This window comes from Rhodnius prolixus, unplaced genomic scaffold (genome assembly GCF_049639745.1).
Source record: "Rhodnius prolixus isolate KJV_2025 unplaced genomic scaffold, Rpr scaffold_4, whole genome shotgun sequence".
Lineage (NCBI taxonomy): Eukaryota > Metazoa > Arthropoda > Insecta > Hemiptera > Reduviidae > Rhodnius > Rhodnius prolixus.
Genome location: NW_027411614.1, coordinates 27,819,656 through 27,838,080, shown reverse-complemented (window position 1 = coordinate 27,838,080; position 18,425 = coordinate 27,819,656). Strand labels below are relative to the sequence as shown.

General features: G+C 31.3%; 2 protein-coding genes, 1 long non-coding RNA gene and 1 pseudogene across 15 annotated transcripts in view; 2 read left to right on the top strand and 2 right to left on the bottom strand.

The window, feature by feature from the left end:
• RyR (Ryanodine receptor) overlaps window positions 1-18,425 on the top strand; it is a 118,593-nt gene that overhangs the window by 18,108 nt on the left and 82,060 nt on the right. For all 5 annotated transcript variants that reach the window (XM_074130704.1, XM_074130702.1, XM_074130701.1 and 2 more), the window contains exons 2-3: window positions 17,279-17,383; window positions 18,203-18,301. In XM_074130704.1, the coding sequence (XP_073986805.1) occupies window positions 17,279-17,383; window positions 18,203-18,301 (204 nt within the window). The remainder of the gene's footprint in view (window positions 1-17,278; window positions 17,384-18,202; window positions 18,302-18,425) is intronic.
• LOC141455441 (uncharacterized) lies at window positions 71-13,027 on the bottom strand. 3 transcript variants are annotated; one of them, XM_074130517.1, is made up of 3 exons: window positions 12,891-13,027; window positions 3,134-3,441; window positions 71-2,794 (listed from the first exon to the last, which is right to left on the bottom strand). In XM_074130517.1, exons 1-3 carry the CDS (start codon window positions 13,021-13,023, stop codon window positions 2,528-2,530), a joined length of 708 nt encoding a protein of 235 aa, XP_073986618.1. In that variant the 5' UTR covers window positions 13,024-13,027; the 3' UTR covers window positions 71-2,527. The 3 variants fall into 3 exon arrangements, with proteins under 3 accessions (XP_073986618.1, XP_073986619.1, XP_073986620.1); XM_074130518.1 differs by lacking the exon at window positions 12,891-13,027 and adding an exon at window positions 4,196-4,559; XM_074130519.1 differs by lacking the exon at window positions 12,891-13,027 and adding an exon at window positions 4,282-4,559.
• Window positions 6,890-12,897, top strand: LOC141455442 (uncharacterized). 7 transcript variants are annotated; one of them, XR_012459278.1, is made up of 5 exons: window positions 6,890-7,158; window positions 7,676-8,101; window positions 8,273-10,380; window positions 11,314-11,416; window positions 11,549-12,897. It is a non-coding gene; the product is annotated as an uncharacterized lncRNA (long non-coding RNA). The 7 variants fall into 7 exon arrangements; XR_012459281.1 differs by having other exon boundaries at window positions 6,893-7,158; window positions 8,273-8,303; XR_012459276.1 differs by having other exon boundaries at window positions 11,314-12,897.
• LOC141455544 (sn-1-specific diacylglycerol lipase ABHD11 pseudogene) lies at window positions 14,948-15,955 on the bottom strand (annotated as a pseudogene).

Genomic DNA, 18,425 nt, shown 5'->3' with positions numbered 1-18,425 from the left:
CGCTTTTTACCTCCGGCAAAATTTCGCTTATTCAAAAATCGCCAAAAAATTGACCAACCGATCTTTTATATTTTTTCTTTTAGTTCCATTTGAAACTTTTATTGAGTAATAAATAGAAAAATTAACATTACATACGTGTAGACAAATTTGAATTTAGTAATTCTGAAAGTTACAGTCAGGTGATAGAGAATAGTCTACTTAAAAAAAAAAAACATTCTTTTAACATTACTTTTTTTCATCTAGGAAACAAAAGGTTAGGTACAGAAATATATTAATCTTTATTTCACCCTTCTAAATTATAATAAAGAATAAATAGATAAAGTAGGTAAACTTTAATCTGCATTATTTGCTAGACGAAGCACAATATTTTTCCGACCTTAAAAAGGAAATACAATGACCAGATTTCCACTTATGTAAGCTTGGTACGAATAGTATATTCCAGGTGAATAAATAATAACATTGGGAAAAAAAATGTTAAAGATTTTTTAAAAATATTTCATACAAGTAATAATAATAAAAATAACAAAATTAGTAATAAACCATTAATCAAAACAACGCATAAGTTATAAATACAACACATATGTACATAATATAATAAAACACAAACATATAAATCTTAATTTATCATTTAAGTCATTCTAATAAACTTTATGTTATGAATGTCATTTTATATCAACACATTTATTAGGTGATTCAACAAGTTAAAGCAGATAAATTGCTTAATGAAATTATCTGCTTTACAAAGTTATTTGACATTATTATCTGCTTATATGAAGTTGTGGGATAGTTCGCATCATTTCATTTTCAGACAGATTATTGGAGGTCTCATAGCGATCGGTCTTATAATTAGAAATGATGTATTAAAGGTCTTTGGGGATATCAAAGATAACCAAAATAATTTCTCAAGAGTAGAAAATTAAACAACTCTAAAATGTAACAAAAGTTTAACTTTTTATATATTTATAAAGAAATTATTCGGCATAGGCAGAAAGGGAACATATAAATTTCATTTATTATTAAATAAAATCCAGGCCAAGGATGGGGAATCCAACACAGTGCAGCACAATTAGCTCTGCTTAACACGAAGGTATTATGCCGTTAAGAAAGTCTTCTTATTCATGAGCGAAGAGTTAACTTCTCTTAAAGCAATTCTTAGATTCATAAAAATGAGATTTCTTTTTCCAAGAACGAATACCTTCTAACTTATATCTTTTACCTTCATGAAGAACTATTTATTGAACAGTTTTGGCATTGCGAAGGAAAGTTCATCTTCTCAATTCCATTAACCTCTCAAAAATAAGTTTCTTAAGCCACATCTTTGAAACAGAAAAATTTAAAATATGTACGTGGGAAGTGAACCAAGATACTCCCCCAAAAAAATTAAAAACACACAAAATTTAGCAAGCTGGTCGCATATATATTAAATGATAAAATTAAGTAAAAGATGTTTACTCGATTCCACCTATGTCGCCCAATCGTTAGTTGGACGTAAACCCGGCATGAAATAACAGGCATTACTTTTTTTTTTCTTCTATTATTAAGTGAATCAAAGGATTATCGGTGCTCAGAACCATCACCGTAAATTGCCGCATTCGTACGCATGTTATTACAGAAATATTATTCATCACCAGATAGGTTGCTGTACAGTACTCAAGAAAGAAAATAATTTGGGCTTTGTCCAACTAGATTGGATCCCGGGACCTGAATATACTGAACTAGTCCCCTCCCTTAAAAACAAATAAATAATTACAATAAAGGAAAATCATAATGTTATCAATAACTACTCTTATTAAAGTTATTGAAAGGTTTGGAATTTTATTGAAAGGAAATATTAACTTTATTTTAACACTAGTTAAGTAGACAGGAATTAATATTGAGTAGGTGATTCAAGATTATGTCCGACATAACTAACAACCATTGTGATATTTTGCTACCGTAAGGCACATGTTAAGACTCCGTAACTAATGTTCAGTTCTTAGTTCAGAAATGGGCTTAAAAAACTGGAACCAACGGAGCCTTATATAAGTACTTGTTTAAGTCCCTACCCATCCAGTCAATTGCTTATATACAGTTTGTGCTCATTTTCTCACACTCGAGTGCTTTGTATGGTTGAAGCAGATGCTTACTTTAAAGCATAAATAACTAACCATATAAGCAGATAACGTGGAAGTGTTCGCTGTTTCTTCGTTTAGCATAAGCTTTAATAAGGAGAGATTTACATCACAATATCAAATATTATAAACAATAGCTTTTTTTTTTTTTACACAAATAGTTCATCACTTTTCGTTTAAATAATTAATTTATGCTACCAATGAACTGTATTTTTGAAATTATTTTTTTACAAAAGTAGAATTCATTTGGTATTACATTTATTTTACAATATAAACATTCTAAAGCATGAATCAAGCTTGGCTCAATAAATTTAATCTACCGAGTTGACTTAGAAACATAAAAATTGAAAATATCGCATTTCTTTACACATTGAAAATAATATTTATGAGAAATTAGGGTTTAATGTGGTAAGTGCTCAAAATAATTCGTTATTTCTATTTTCTTGGTCACTTTCTTTCATTTCTTTATCTGGATAAGTATTTTTTTGATCATCAGATGGGTCTTCTAGTACATCTTCGTCACAGGGTTTTTTAGTCGGAGTTTTACAACCTCCATAAATTTCCTTATATATTAATTCTTGAATTTTCAAACGAATATATGTTTTCTTTGGTCTAGACAATCCTTTAAGGTCTGGTAAAAGTGATCTGAAGAATAAAAGATCTTCATCTTCACATTCAGAAACCTGGAGGAGAAAAAGATTATTAATAACTAGTTAATATTTAATTTAGCTATTGATGGTTAATCCAAAATAAATATTTCAATTATTTTTATGGAATATTTTCTGGTTGATAAAACCACTTTTAATGGACTAAAAGCCTTTAACGTTTCGTTGTAAATCTATCATTTTCTAGACCTTTACTTATATTCGGCCATCTAAAACTATTTAATGTAGGGGATATTTGAACGTTTCATTTTAAAAAGTAAGTTTTATTTTTATTTGCACAACTAAGACATTTCAGAAAGTGTATTCTTAATTTTACTTTTTCAAATACAAGCATAATTTATTAATGATTAACTGTACCTCTGAATCAGTATATTTATAAATGTCGTGGTCGCGAGTTGTCCATTCTGGCGGGGGAGACCATTTCTGTTGTAGAGCATCAGAAATATCAAGCACTGTTTCAGGTGATGATGTAAGCTCTTCTTTGCATAGTCGGCCAGAAGTAGGTGTTTTACCTTGACGGGGCACTATTGTAGGCTCTAGAAATGACATCTGATCAAAATGTGCCCATCCAGAACCATGTTGTCCTTCGGGTTGATCCATATTTCTTTTCACCTGTTGCCTGTAGTAATCTCTCAGTCCTCTCCATTTTGATTTTGCTAACATCACTGAAATTTATGGTAACGTCTTTACTTTTTTTTTTTATTAAGAGACAATAAAAATTGTATTAACTCCAATGGGCACTGCAAAACGTATAAAATATTAATAAGCTCTTAATGAAACAAAATTTAAAGCTTCTGAAAATATTTACGTGTAATTTATCAAACTGTTTTAGCAGCAGCAAATTTTAGAAGTTGTTCGACCCCAAATTTGTTTGTTCTTTGCCGATGTTTTTTCATTTCTAAAGATAGGTATAAGTGTTGCAGTTTCAAAAAGCAAAACAAAAAAGAAAAAAAAATTGATGATACTTTTTGATTTTTTTCTCATTGCTGTATTGCGAACTCTAAACAAGGCTCAAACCCTTGCTATCACTTTTTGAGAGCTCTTACTAAAATAAAAATATTTTTAGAGATTTTCGTGCAGTCTAATTCGAAAATGAAAATTTTTTTTTACTTTCTTTTACTCTCTTTTATCCCTTAAAAAAAAATGTTGATTTCGCGCAGAACTCGCAAATTTTCCCTTGAATTGCACAATTTTAATCCTTTCAATAAGTGATTTTTTAAAATTGTTGAGTGTAATAGTACCCATAGAAGAATAAAAATGAATGAATTTTGCTAATATTTATTTATAAAGTCCTTAACCATAAATTCAATGTTTTAAAAAGTATGAAAATGTAAACTGAACGGAGTAAGGGGTGAATTAAAACAATTTTATTATTTAAAAAGAACTTCCTAATTTATGTATTAATATAGCAAAAGTAACCTTTTAATATTTGCATTGTAATGTCTCTAAGTAATAAAATTGGTCTACACAATCGAATTCTTAGCTGGTAAACAAACATTACTCACAACAGTCAAAACATTTTAAGTAGTCTCGAGTGAGTACTTTCTCACCAACCTAATGAGAGTTATAATTGCAAATGTGAAAATGTTTCGATTTTGGATATTTACAAATTGGCTGTGTGAGTGAAAGTGATCAGCACAAAATAAAACCGTATAAATCGCAAATGTCTAATTTAAAAATCCAGTTTGTAATTTTATACTGTGCTACAATATTCTTTAAACTTTGAGCATTTATTTAAAATGTTTTTTTGAAACATTTACAAAGAAAAAATTCATAATGAGAAGTTCTGGAAATTTTAGAATATTTTTTTTTTATAAAAATATGTTAAATTTGGAGTCATTTCCTAATAGTAATTACTAGGGAACGGATTCGTATGTATTTACATATTTTTTTCTAGGCAATTTACAGACGTTTTTCAACTAGAAGTTCATACTGACACTTTTTAAGCCGTTTGAGTCTACTTTTATTTCACATATTTGGATGTTATCGCATATTTATACATATTTGATTAAAATAAATAAATATTTCTACATATTTAATCAAAATATGTACATATTTTTCATTTTGGGCATATTTTCATAATTGGGAGGTGGTTGACAGGAACTGTGAACCACAGACTGTAGGGCTGTGAATCACATTGGGTACAATGGTTATTGTAATTTACACAGAATGCTGCTAAACAATGACGGGCACTTGTTAGTTCTTTGAAGTTGTCTGTCGTCTGTTCTTTCAGCTCGTTCGTTGAAGTGTCCAATTCATTTCGTTCGGTCACTTAGTGTATTCTTTTTTGGGTGAAATGCCACGAACATCGGCCTTAAACAAACAACTGGTTGCTAAATATCTTCGCGAGTTTCCAGCAGAACTTTTTCGAAGTGATGGAGACATTTTGTACTGCACAGCTTGTGACAAGCGCGTTTCTTGCTCTCAACGTTCCCAAGTCACCCAACATATTGCCACCGGATCGCACATAGTGAATAAAAACAGAAAGAAAGAGAGGACGTCCTATCAAGCCTTCCTTACATCTCCATCATCAAGTAAGTCTACTCTGAGTACAGATCTGTGTCGGGCTTTGGTTAGAGCAGATATCCCTTTCCACAAACTTAAAAATCCTCATTTCAAAGGATTCTTAGAGACCTATATTGGGAAAAAAATGCCTGACGAGAGCACTCTGCGGAAAAACTACCTGGAAGATATCTATAAAGATACACTAACCAAAATTCGAGAACATATCTAAGATGGACCGATTTGGGTGTCAATTGATGAAACCACTGACGACGTTGAGGGCAGGTATATTGCCAATGCAGTTATTGGAAAACTTGACAGTGATGCTGATGTGGATTCAAAGCCATTCATTTTGAACTGTGAGGTTCTCGAAAAATGCAATCATTCCACCATTTCACGATTCTTCGATGCCTCAATGCATATCCTATGGCCCAGTGGAGTTTTGAACGAAAAAGTTCTTTTGTTTCTCTCTGATGCTGCCCCCAACATGGTCAAGGCTGGGCAATCTATTCAGGTATTTTATCCTAAGATAATTCATGTGACGTGTATTGCTCATGCCTTGCATCGAGTAGCAGAAACTGTCCGATCTTTGTTCAGTGACGTAGATTCCTTAATCTCCTCGGTTAAAAAAGTGTTCTTAAAAGCACCAAGTCGCATTAAAATGCTAAAAGATCTCTATCCAGACTTGTGCCTTCCACCAGAACCAATATTGACAAGATGGGGTACTTGGCTGGAAGCAGCTCAGTATTACTATGAAAACTACAATAAAATCAAGAATGTCCTTTCATATCTCGAAGACGAAGCAGTAGCGATAAATACAGCCAAGTCTTTATTCGAGAAACCTAATTTAAGGAACGACCTTGCATTCATTTCTGACAATTGCGTATTTCTTGCACAAGCCATTACCCAACTTGAGTCCCAAAATGTTCGACTGACAGAAAACGTGTCCAACGTTAAAAAAGTCATGGAAAAGGTGGAAGGAATACCTGGGAGTAAGGGAGATTTGATCAGATCAAAACTGGTAGAAGTACTGAGCAAGAACAAAGGGTGGGAGACCATCTGCCAGATTTCTGATATTATCAGTGGAACATAAGTCACCTCAGAACATCGTGTACCCTTTACAACCAACGAGATAACTTCTTTCAGCAAGGCACCTATAACATCTGTAGATGTTGAACGATCTTTTAGTCGTTACAAGTCCATCTTACGCCCAGATCGTCGTCACTTTACGTTCCAACATTTGAAATTTCATGTGGTTGCAAACAATTTCGAAGAGTGAAGTTTTCAAAATTGAAAATTTAACACATCTTTTTATAAATAGTAAAAATGTTCTTTGTTGTATAAATCATAACTTGTAAAAACAAATTATTTTGTTCCTAATAAATTATTATAAATTGTAAAAATGTTCTTTTCTTGTATAAATAATTATAACTTGCCCCCTTCCCCAAAAATCCATTTTCATAAAAAAAAGTCCATTTTACTTAAATATTCCAGAAAATATTTTAAGAAAATCACATATTTTCCACATAATTGACGAAAATAAATGCATATTTTAATTAAATATTTGGCATTTTTAAATACATAAAAATCCGTTCCTAATAGTAATTACACTGGTTACTTATACTAAATATCATGTGATTTTTTTAAATTAGTGTGTGTTGTACGATTTCTAGAAGTGTAATATATTTAAAATAATTGCATTCGCTTGAGAGTAATCTATCTTAGTAAAAATTAACAAAATTGGTAACAAAGGCTGAAAGTGCGCTAAAAAGGTTCTGGCCACCAGATTTCAGATGTTGCTCCTTAAATTAAAAAAAAAAAAATTATATTTATTCAAGTTTTTTGGAAAGTAAGAAAAAGTAAAAGAAAGAAATGAAAAAGTAAGAGAAAGTCTAGTTAATCTTCTTTTTTTAAATTTAATTTTCTTTTTAATTAATACAAAAAATTGACGGTTTGTTTAGTGCATGTGTAAAACTATCATTTTAATTCATTATATTCAAGTATCCATTATGAAAATAAAAAAAGATCGGGATATGAATGCGTGACAGGTTGCGATCGTGCAGTTACTATGCCTGCGTTTTTACATTTTCTTCGTGTTAACGCTTATCGATTTTTATTAGACAATACTTTTGATTATTTTCTTTAAAATTTGTTTTCTAAATATTCATTTAATAAATAATGAGGAAGTCTAAAAAGAAAATTAAAGAATATCTCGGATTTTCCTCCACCCCAAAAATATATACCTAGGTTGCCTCTGTTGAATAGAACTCAGGGATTAAAAATATATCTAGTAAAAATTTCACGAAAGATCCTACTTTCGGGAGACATTTCAAATTTTGTGTTAATTAAACTTTTTACGTCCATATAAAATCACTAATAATTTTTAAATGTGCTGAGGTACAACAAATCCGATTGCATCATTCGAAGGAGCTTTTAAAATTCCTGTCAAAAAATCTTGTTTTTTATATCCAAAGAAACTTAAAATAGTGGTACACATCAGTTCACAGGGTTTAAAAAAATGTAAACCTTTAAATCGTGAAAAAGTTTGTAAACTAATTCAAAAAATAAAATAAATACAGCTGTTACATTTCACAAAAATTACTTCATCTAACAGACTTTGCAGTGGTGTAAAAATATGTGAAAATAATTTTGTGATAGGTTTTGAAATTGTTTTTTGAGTGTTAAAAAACTTGATTTAAATTTAAAAAATTTGAGGAAGGAAAGGAATGAAAAAAAAATTGTAAATAAAACAATTATTCTTTTATTCTACAAAACCAAATCAGAAATGTTCCCACAGCACTGTGTATAGTATGTTACAAAAAAGTATGTTTGCCAATATCCATTGCATGAGATTCTTTTGTAATTATTACTAAAACGCAGAGTAGGATTTTAAAGGGCCTTTTCTTTTAATGAACTATGCACGCGGTGCCTCATTTTTAAAAGGGCCTCTATATTTCTTTAGATAAAAAACAAAGTGAATAATTATTTTTTCAGAGAACACCCGTAAAATGAAGAGCTGAGCAAAGTACGTTTTTTAATTAAATGGAATAATTTAATCATTAATGTTCTTATCACATGTAAAAAACAGTCAACCACTCCCTGTTAAGTTTGGGCTACTGGATTCATAAAACGTTTGATAGTTCAACAGTTTATTTATTCATTTATCTATTTTTAATAATTGTAAAAGATTCAGTCGTTTGGGAAACAATTTTTAGATTGCCACGATTTTTGTTCCATTCTAAATGGATCTTCTTTTTTCACGTTTTTCGGGAAGATTTTAAAACGATTTTTTTACTTCGTATTTTCATAAAATTGGAAATTTTAAGAAAAGTTTAAAGGTAATTGGTTCACCCAGTGCGATTTTACAAAGTAGACTTTTAAGTTTTTTGCTAGTTTACAATAAATAGCAAACGTTCCAGTAATTTTCTTAAATCTTTATCTTTGTATAACCTATTTGTACAAGGTTCTTTTTTGTGAAACCAGTTTTCAAAAAATTTTTTATTTAAATATGTGAGCGGGTTCAGGGCTTCACTCTTTTTATTGTCTGTTTTACAGCATCTTTTTTACCTTCTCTTAGCTTTTGTACAAGAAATAGCTGTTATTTGTGAATATTTGCTATAGTGAATATTTTTAAAACTAGTACAAACAATTTGTTTTGTTTTTTTTCACCTAATTTTTATTTTCTTTACATTTACACAAGCGGACTCTGATTGAGAAACTTCATTAAAGTAAAGAGAGAAAGAAACAAAAAAATAAAGTAATATAAATCAAGGGGGATATAGCAAATCACTAATAGAAAGATAGTAGCGTTTCTATTCACTCAATAGTTCTTGATATCTGTTAAAAGAAGGTCTCAAAGTCACTGTTGCTTGAGCGGACGGCAGTGATTATTTGAGAAGATAGATTTCTGGCCTACGGTATAAGATTTATAAAAAGGTAGCGGCTATAATAATAATAATAATAATGATGATAATAATACTTTATTTACAAGATAAATAAAAAGAAATATATAAAGGAATTTAAATACATACAAATTTAAAGGGTGTTTGCTACTTGAATGGCATGCGTGCTTGATTGCGCGTAGGGTATGGATATCAAGACAATTTTTAGCACACAATTTTTAAAAGTAACGGGCTGCTGGCTGTCAATATATACTTCAGTTATTAGCTAATTGCGGATATTTAGGTTGAAGTATTGGAAAAAGGCTGATAGGGTTCGTTGGAGTTTAGAACGCTTAGCTAAACCCAAATTTCTATTCTGTAGGCCAAGATGGGTTTAAACTTATTAACCCTTTTGTTTAATTAAGTTTTTTTTTATAGATCTATTGTAAAGCAGTTCTTTCATAAGGAAATTTAATTTGCAAAAAAATGAGATCTTCATGGGATTATAATAATTAAATATATCCTTGAAAATGAATATCATTTTTCTAACAGCACGTTATTGCAGGAATTTCTAAAATAATTTTATTGAATAAATTCTTCAATCTAGAAACATTGAAGGCCACTTTAAGTCCGCGCACCGAACTTTACCGTCCCTGTTACAGAAGTTCTCTAGTAGAAGAGTATAGTTAGAAGTAGAGACTGTGGAAAAAGTTTGCGAATAGGTGAAGTTGAGAAATATCTAGCGAGAAACATTCTATCTCTTTGTGAGTAAAAGAAGAAATGGCTAGATAAAATTGTATCTATTATACTTATTCTAAAAAATAAACCCACCAAGACTGAAAAACTAGTAGAAACTCCTGACAAAAAAGCACATTAAATTTTTTATTTTTTAGACCATTAATAGGAGAAAAATTAGTTAGTGTAGATTCTGAAAACTTAGTTGAGGCAAAGGATGAATTTTGAATTATGGTTTTTTATGGTAGTTCTAGTGTGATAATTTTTCTACTTTTTCTATTTTTTGCTGTTGTTTTTTTGTGTAATATAACTCTTTCAATCAATTAACTTTTAAAAGAACTTCAACATCACTTTATCCAGGATTCCCAAACTATCTTTTGAATATTTGTTAATGTTTATAAGATAAACCACGAGAATGAATGCTGTGCTATGAAGTTAAATTAATCTGGAATTTGAAAAGATGTGTTAGGCCAAAAGCAATTGAAGGTAATTATATCTCCTGATTAAGATTTGCTACGTCTGAATATTTAAGGAAGATCTTTTCCTTGAAGAAAAATAAATTTATAGCATTTTTCTGAGCATAACATTTGGAAATGAAAATGCTACAATACCTTCATCTTAATGATTCGAGCAGTTACAAAACCTATTTAAATTTGACTTAAAATGTTTACTCCAATGAACAGTCTTCAGCGTTAATTGTACCAAACGACTCATCTTCCAGTCTTCTTCCCTTCCAATTGCTTCTTGACAATCTAACTTTTTCCGGGCTGTTGATGCCCTGTAACGGCTTGTACTTTATTAGCGATTTCCAAGTTTGACCCAAGATTTTCAATTTTTTAAAATTTGTTTAAACACATTTTAATTATTAATTAATTCATTTTTTCTGGAGCCTTCAAAGCAATCTTAACTATTCTTTATTCTCCTCATCTTAAATTGCACTTCTACCTCCTCTATCTATCTTATCCTTCTGTAAGCCTTCTTTCTTCTTTCTGGATGCTCATGCAATTACTTCTTTATCGGTTAATCTTTTATTGCCCTATTAATTGCCCTGGACACTCCAATTTTTTCTCTTTCATCTCACGTACCAAACTTGGAAAATTGTATATTTCTCTCAGATCCACATAGTTCCTTAATTTGCAATCACCATTCATTTTTTTTTTTGGACAAAAAAGGTGATTTTTCAAATGTGGAGAAGATACGACTCCGTTTTTGTGAAAACTTCGGATTGGATTACTGTTTTTACAAACAAATCTTTTTCAAACTTTTGTCAATGAAATTTATTTAATTTGTAAAAAAAAAATTTGGCTAGTCACATCATATGTTTACTCATAAATACTCATTTGTTTTATGAATGTAAGCTATAGAATGAGGCGGCCAAGAAATACCATTTCTTCATAACCTAACAATCTATCTTTTTAGCAGAAGAAAGTACCTTCGCCAGCTCTCTATAAAAGTGGAGAAGTTAGAGATTGAGGAAACGAAACTACCTTACCAGTTATGGAACTGGCTTCATAGCTTTCGGGTAAAAAGAAATTAGATATGGTATCGTTTCAAAACTTTTCTTGGCAGTGATCATTAGCGTGCTAAGTTTTTATCACAGGTGTCTTGCACTACGATGTTTAATTAGGTCTATTGTAACACCCTTTGATCTTAGGTGACCAGTTACACTGCAACACTCCTGAGATCTCACACCAAGTCATGAAACAAATCACTATGGTTCTCTAAAGATGGACTGGCAGGAGAAGTGGGAGCCGATGGTTAGGTATAACCACTCTCTAAAGACTAAAAACTTCCCGCCCATATAGATATCCTGCGCCACTGATCGACAACTCAGGCTTTTTTGGAAAATCAAAAGCACTCCCAAGCCCCAGTTTATCAGGAAAGGCTATTTACTCCGAGGAGGTGCCTTGTGTCTCAAGAGGTTTCATTCTCAACATCGTCCTGTGACAATCTTCTTTCTGCATGGAGTGCATGACGCCTTGGATTGGTAAGATTGAAGTAAATAGGAGTGGAAATCACAAATATCTTATTCCCGAGCGCTGTTTGTTTCCTTTTCCCCCAAAAATTTCCTCAAATGTTCTGAGGATAGTTCCTCTTACTCATGAAAACTTGTGCAATGGAGTATTACGTCAATCCCGACTGTGGGGTAAGTCTTCTTTCAATGCATCCCCACTGAAAGTCCCCCTCAAAAAAAATCATTTTTAAAATTTAAATATAATCGTATTTAATGCAATGTATACTTTTATTTTAACAAAATTATTTAAATCCTCATACATTCTTATTACTGTATTTAAAAAAAAGAGAGGACAGTTTCGGCCCACCCAACAATCTTCAGTGAATAAAGATACAAAAAACCGAAAAATACTATATTTTGGGAACAATATTTTTAGAAGATAAATCATGTAGAAAACAAAACAGAAATAATTTCAAGTAAAATTAGGTGAGCAGAATTTAAACTCAAATGCTTAAACTTAGTGAAATAGATGTAATAGGCAAAACAATTACAATATCTTTTCACGAATTGTGACTTTGTCGCATGTTTCGCATCCCAAGGGAAGTATGAACGGAATATCTGTTAAGAACCTTTGATGTCGAATTACGAAACTTTAAATGCCTTAATGCTAAATTTACAAAAATAAAATAAATGATGTTAAATGAACTGTGATATACGAATAAACGACTGGTACATGAATGAGGTTACTGTCAAGTTAAACTGTAAAGTTTGGCTGTAGCATGAAGTGGAAATAGATAATTATATTCATAAAAGAAAACTCCTACCAAATATTATTATTATGATTATTATTTTAACCCAATTATAAACATTTTCGATTCACCTACCAAAAGTGCAGAGTTTCGATCGCACCAATTCCTCTTACCGAGTAAGATAAAGTAAGATAGTATCAAGAATTCTTTTTTTATTTGCTGAGATAATTTGCTACATGCTACAGAGGAAATTATTAAGCTTCAGATAGACGCAAGACATATGAAAAACTGACCATTCAAGCCTAGTTCTTGTCCAACATCTTTCCAAAGGTTTGCTACCAGCAAACGATTATGATGATGGACATCACTTGGATCCCACAGTGGTCTTCTGCGATACACGGCGGTGATTAGTTGACTAGCGCTCATTTCTTCGTCGTTACACAAGTTAGACTGAAGCAAGCAAGAGCTTTCATACACTCTCCCAGGTTTTCTCTCTCATTTTAGTTTTCTCTTTTCTCTCTTTTTATCATTCATTCGTTCTCTCTCTTACTGTCACGCACGCAAGCAGCCGAGCCATGCTATTGATCACGCATTGCACGCAACTCGACAGAGAGCGCCTACTCCAGTCACGACAACACGGTTGGCACAAATTATAATGTAGCACAACGTAGAATCTAAATAAAAATGTATTTTGCTTCTAAAAACTACTAAGCGTATTACGCAGAACAAAAAATTAACAGCATTTTGGTAATGATTTGCTCCAGCTAGAAAGACTCGGTTCTTTCTCTTGTTATGAAAGAAATCATCAAAATTTTAGATCAATGAAGTATTTATATTGAATAAAAACATCTAGCTTAATACGTGTGAATCGTATACACAGAATCAGAGTTTGTTAACAGTTTATGTCTGGGTAGTCTTGAATAAATGGCCCTTAGCTTAACCAAAAAGTAAATCTTTCAAAATCATTGAGTAGAACAGTAATGTCTGAGGTTTAAACTGTAATAATATCTATTATTTTATAAAAGAATTATAGATTGTTTTAAATTGTAATATTCTTTAATGTAGCAAAAGAAAATTTTGATAATACCATTGTAATGTAATAAAACAACAGTTTTAATGAAACAGTACGAAGGTTACATATTATAACATAAGCCCATTATAAAAGAATCAGCGATTAGTACCCTAAGTAACTCATAGGTCATGATTTTTAAGTAACTCTGAAAGAGCTGCAGACTGCAGAGGTGTTTAAGAGCCAGCAATAATAGGAAGCCGCGGTTTGGTATAATCTAGGTTACAACATTAGTGAGTTAAAATACTGACGGGGATTGGAAATATTGTTATCAACACAATAACAATTTCTACACCGAACAAGTGGATGAAAGTTAAAGTATCTTAATAAAAAGAAATGCATTTATAAAAAGAAACCATTTGTTGCATTTGGTTCTAAACAGTTGAGATTAGATTTCATGAGGAATGTCTAATCAGCCATGCCATCTCAACCCACAGATTCATTGGGGACCCTTTTATATGAAAAATCTAGGTTCGTCCGAGTGGCTTTCCATTTTTGTTAGATTAATAGCTTACGCAAATTAAACCAAGTTTTTTTTTTTCTGCCACTGGCCTGAGATTTTCTCCTACTAATGCTGCGAAAATATGGAGGTACACATTTTATTGACTGCAACACAGTGGGCTTTTGCTAAGCCGTAAATGGCTTAGGTCCTTTGAAAGTACAATCGTACCTCTTCTGGGCCAGGCAGGCTGTCATTTCATTACACTTTCATACGGAATGTAGGTACTAAGAAAATATTATATACCTATACCTATTTACCACATAATGCAAAGCTGCAGGTACTGTTTATGCAGGTATTCTTGTTCTCAAAGACAGGTAGAGCAAGATGTTATTTTATTTATTTAAGTCAAAGTGATGTCATTTTTTCAAGTATTTATATAACATACCTTTAATTGTCTTAAGTTGTGAACAGTTCTAATTGTTAATGAGGGAATCTGTTAAAAAATGACAGTCAAGTAGGTAACGTTAAGCTAACTTCGCAATTCATTATACATTGATTGGTCACCATTTGAAAATACCAGTTCTTAATGAATAAAACATACAAATTCGGATTTAATGCTTGCAGATACATTTACAGAGGTACTTCCCAGGATCGAATACGAATTCTGCTGCTAAAACTTAGCCCTCTAATATATTCTTAAAAAAGCCAAATTTGGATAAAATCAAATGACCGGTAAAACCATATTATTGGATGTTTATGATTTTTACCATTTAGAAAAGTATTTAATCCACCCCCTTGAAAATCGTCTAGTTGCATGTCTGGAGCAATAAATACACGAATTCTTTTGAGAAATATTTATTTAATTGAGATATTCTTCTTGAGGAAAGTAGTCACAATGTCCAAAAACAAGTCTGGCTTTTCTGCATGAATTAAATGACCAACACCAACAACATACTCAAACCCTGCGTTTGGAAATAAATGCTTAATAGCTCCTTCATCTTCTTTCTTCAAATATCCAGACTTTTCTCCAGCAATAAACAAACAAGGGCGAGTAAAAACGTTATCAAACTTAGGAAATGTCATAAGAGATGAAAAATTTTCTTTAAGCGATTGTACATTTATTTTCCATGCAAATTTGTTGGATTTCTCATCAAGTATTAAATTTGTTCCGAGAAAATTTCTTAGCTTTTCTCCTCTGATATATTTTTTCATTTGTTCCTTTGCGTCTTTTCGAGCTTCGGTGAGTGTTAATCCTGGTTTTAGTTTTATTTCTTCTAAAGTTTTTAATAATCTAGGAACAAAGTTTACACCGGGTGGAAACCCTAATGGTGAAACATCTACTATAACCAAATCACGAATTGAATTTGGATTTTCTAAAGCCAGTGCCATAGCTACTCTACCACCAATGGAATGCCCCATTATAGTTGCTCTTCCTTCTTTTATACCTTGTTCAGACATAAGTTGTTTTAAATCAGCAATCATATGATTATAACTAAACTCTTGGGTATGAGGACTATCACCATGATTTCGTAAATCTACAGCAACTACCTTTCTGTGTGTTCTGGCAGCAATTTGCTTAGAAACTGTATTCCAATTAGTTCTTGAACCAAATAATCCGTGTATAATGAAAACTGGACTTTCTGTGTCAGCCTTAGTGTCAGCGGTCACATATTCTGAAAAAGCTAATGGTATTGGTTTGGCATTTGGAAATTTACTCATCGAAATTGAAGATAAACATTTATTCGGAAATGAACCAAATAATCTTAAACGTGGCATGCAAAAGAATTTATATAATTTTAAAATTTGCATTTTTTTTAGTAAAACTAATGTTCCCATAGTAATAATGTTAAGATTAATTATATATTTGAAGTGTGTTTCTTCAACATGTTTCTTAATATTTTCCTTTAAGTATTCAAAAAATTAAAATTTTTATTTATATTTTGACTAGTGAGATAAATGGAATATAAAGTATAATACAATTTTTGAAAATTAATGCATTTTCACTAAATTTTCGGTTTAATACCTGTAAAATTGATTTTTTTTTTTTGTAATATGCATTTATTGATTTTAATTTACCTCTTCCTCTTAAAGAATATAAGCGTTTTCATAACTCTCTTGTACGAAGAGTAATAACAATGTTTTTATAGGAAATAAGAGTAATAGGAATAGGAATAGTACTTTATTTTTTTAATCTAACAATGATCATGTTCAGCATAATTAATGAGGAATTAATAATCAATGAGGACCTTTCGAATCATTAAAATAGTGCAAAACTGCAATAATGAAATTTATTTTTAACGTAGAAATTAAATGAATGATGTATAGCAGAATAATAATAAATAGCAGAAGTGATAACCTAGCAAGGTGCACAAAGTACATGTATAGAAGAATGAACAGAGCAAAATCATTTATTAGCTGAAAAAATAATAAAATAATAACAATAATAGTATTAATAAAAATAAAAGAGAAATTAGGGCTAAAAATAAATTAATTTTGTTTTTTATGGATAATTAACATTCTTTCTAGAAGTAGTGTCCCAATAAAAAAAAAAATTATACTCTGGCACAGAAAGAAATTGTTCTTAAAAAAAGAATTATGACATTTTGTTAATTTAAATCTTCAGAAATGAAAAGTTTCATTAATTTTTTTTTAAATAACACTATTAAAATTTACCATCGTCTCTGCAGTCAAAAGACAACAAGAGATATGAGTGAAGTTTCCACCCCTTGGTGGCTATTACTCGTATGAGTGATTACTGGCCTCCAGCATCTAGTAAATCGCTTGGCAAGCGCCGACTCAGTTATTGTCTGGGATTGATTTTTTATAAATCAAAGGCATAACCAATTACACTAGACATTCTTGTTAGGTTTAGAATGACTGCATACCTTGGAACATTCTTTTTTTATCTGACAAAAATAATAATAAAATAAAATAAAATGGAAAATCTTATGCACTTTATTTGAAAGCAATGCAAAGCCTAGATATTTGAAGAAAGAAGTCTCTTACTTTTGTACAAATAATAAATATGAAATTATCCGCCTTTTTATCAGTACCACAATAACATCAAACTTACCTAAGCATAGTGAATGCGCGGTGATACCCATCAATATCTTCCAATGAGTTGAAAAGACTGCTGTTATAATTATTAACATTGCTCGTTTTAATTACAGGAAGATATGGTCTGCCTGTCCTGCACTGCCACAGGAGAGAGAGTATGCCTGGCTGCTGAAGGATTTGGTAATCGGCACTGCTTTTTGGAAAATATAGCTGACAAGGTAATTTTTTTCCCCCTAGCCCATTAAAGGCAATTGTCACATTTATAGTAATAAGACAAACATTAAAAGCGACTCTATATAAAAAGTTAATCTTGTTGTTTCATGACCTAATGTGAATTAGCTTTAATTGTGTAACTTAGTTTAACTGTAGACACATTAAGTAGCAAAAGATTCGCTACAAAATTATTTAAAATATATTAAAAAATACCGACTGAATTATTTTATTTTTTATGGTCTTCGCAAGACCATCCTCAACGAGAGTTTAGCAGTCCGCTTTGACATGGTTCCATGTCACATGCCGTAAGGATATGATCACATCCAAGTAAATCTTCAACGAAGCTCGGCTGAATAGTAATTTACTTGGTAAAGGTTTGCCTGCACCATTTTGACTAGCATTTTAAGCGTTGACAGGGAAAATTACCTCCTTCCAGACAAATCCTTGTTTTCGCTGATCTACTTCTCTTCTCCTGGCTTGTAGGCGAACTAAACTGGCCGGCTCCACTTCCAGAGTATTCTCTCACGCTAATTTTAATAGGCTTATCTTTAACAGGTAATTTTCCTTAACGATTATTTGGGATAAAGCTTTAGAAAAGCTTCTATTTGCCTCTTCAAGATGGCTTACTTAGGATCTGACAAGCTGTCATCTTGGCTGATGGTAGTTGGCACACCAATCATCTGCTCCGCTTTCCTCTTTCCTTAAAATATTACTTGATACTTAAAAACGTAGAAAATAGGTTTTATTTTACTAATTAAATGCAATTAGTTTTATTACCTAAAGATATTTGATCAATTAATGAGTTAAATTGCTTGTGCTTTCAGAATATACCACCAGATCTGTCAACTTGTGTATTTGTAATAGAGCAAGCTCTTTCAGTCAGAGCTCTACAAGAATTAGTAACTGCAGCAGGCACCGAAGAGGTAAGTTGATACTTACTTTCAAATGATGTTTATTTAAATAAGCACAATTATTTTTTGGAGAATGTAAATTTAAAAGCTTTAGTTAAAAATAATAGTATTTTTTTTTTAAAACAGCTTCTGGGTT

Bases quoted from the DNA above. Each gene is read 5' to 3' on its own strand.
- LOC141455441 (XM_074130517.1), bottom strand. From the start codon at position 13,023: ATGAGCGCTAGTCAACTAATCACCGCCGTGTATCGCAGAAGACCACTG. The intron at 3,442-12,890 runs GTCAGTTTTTCA...CATAAATTTCAG, and splicing joins ACAAGAACTAGGCTTGAATG to TGATGTTAGCAAAATCAAAA. The intron at 2,795-3,133 runs GTACAGTTAATC...TTTCTCCTCCAG, and splicing joins ATAAATATACTGATTCAGAG to GTTTCTGAATGTGAAGATGA.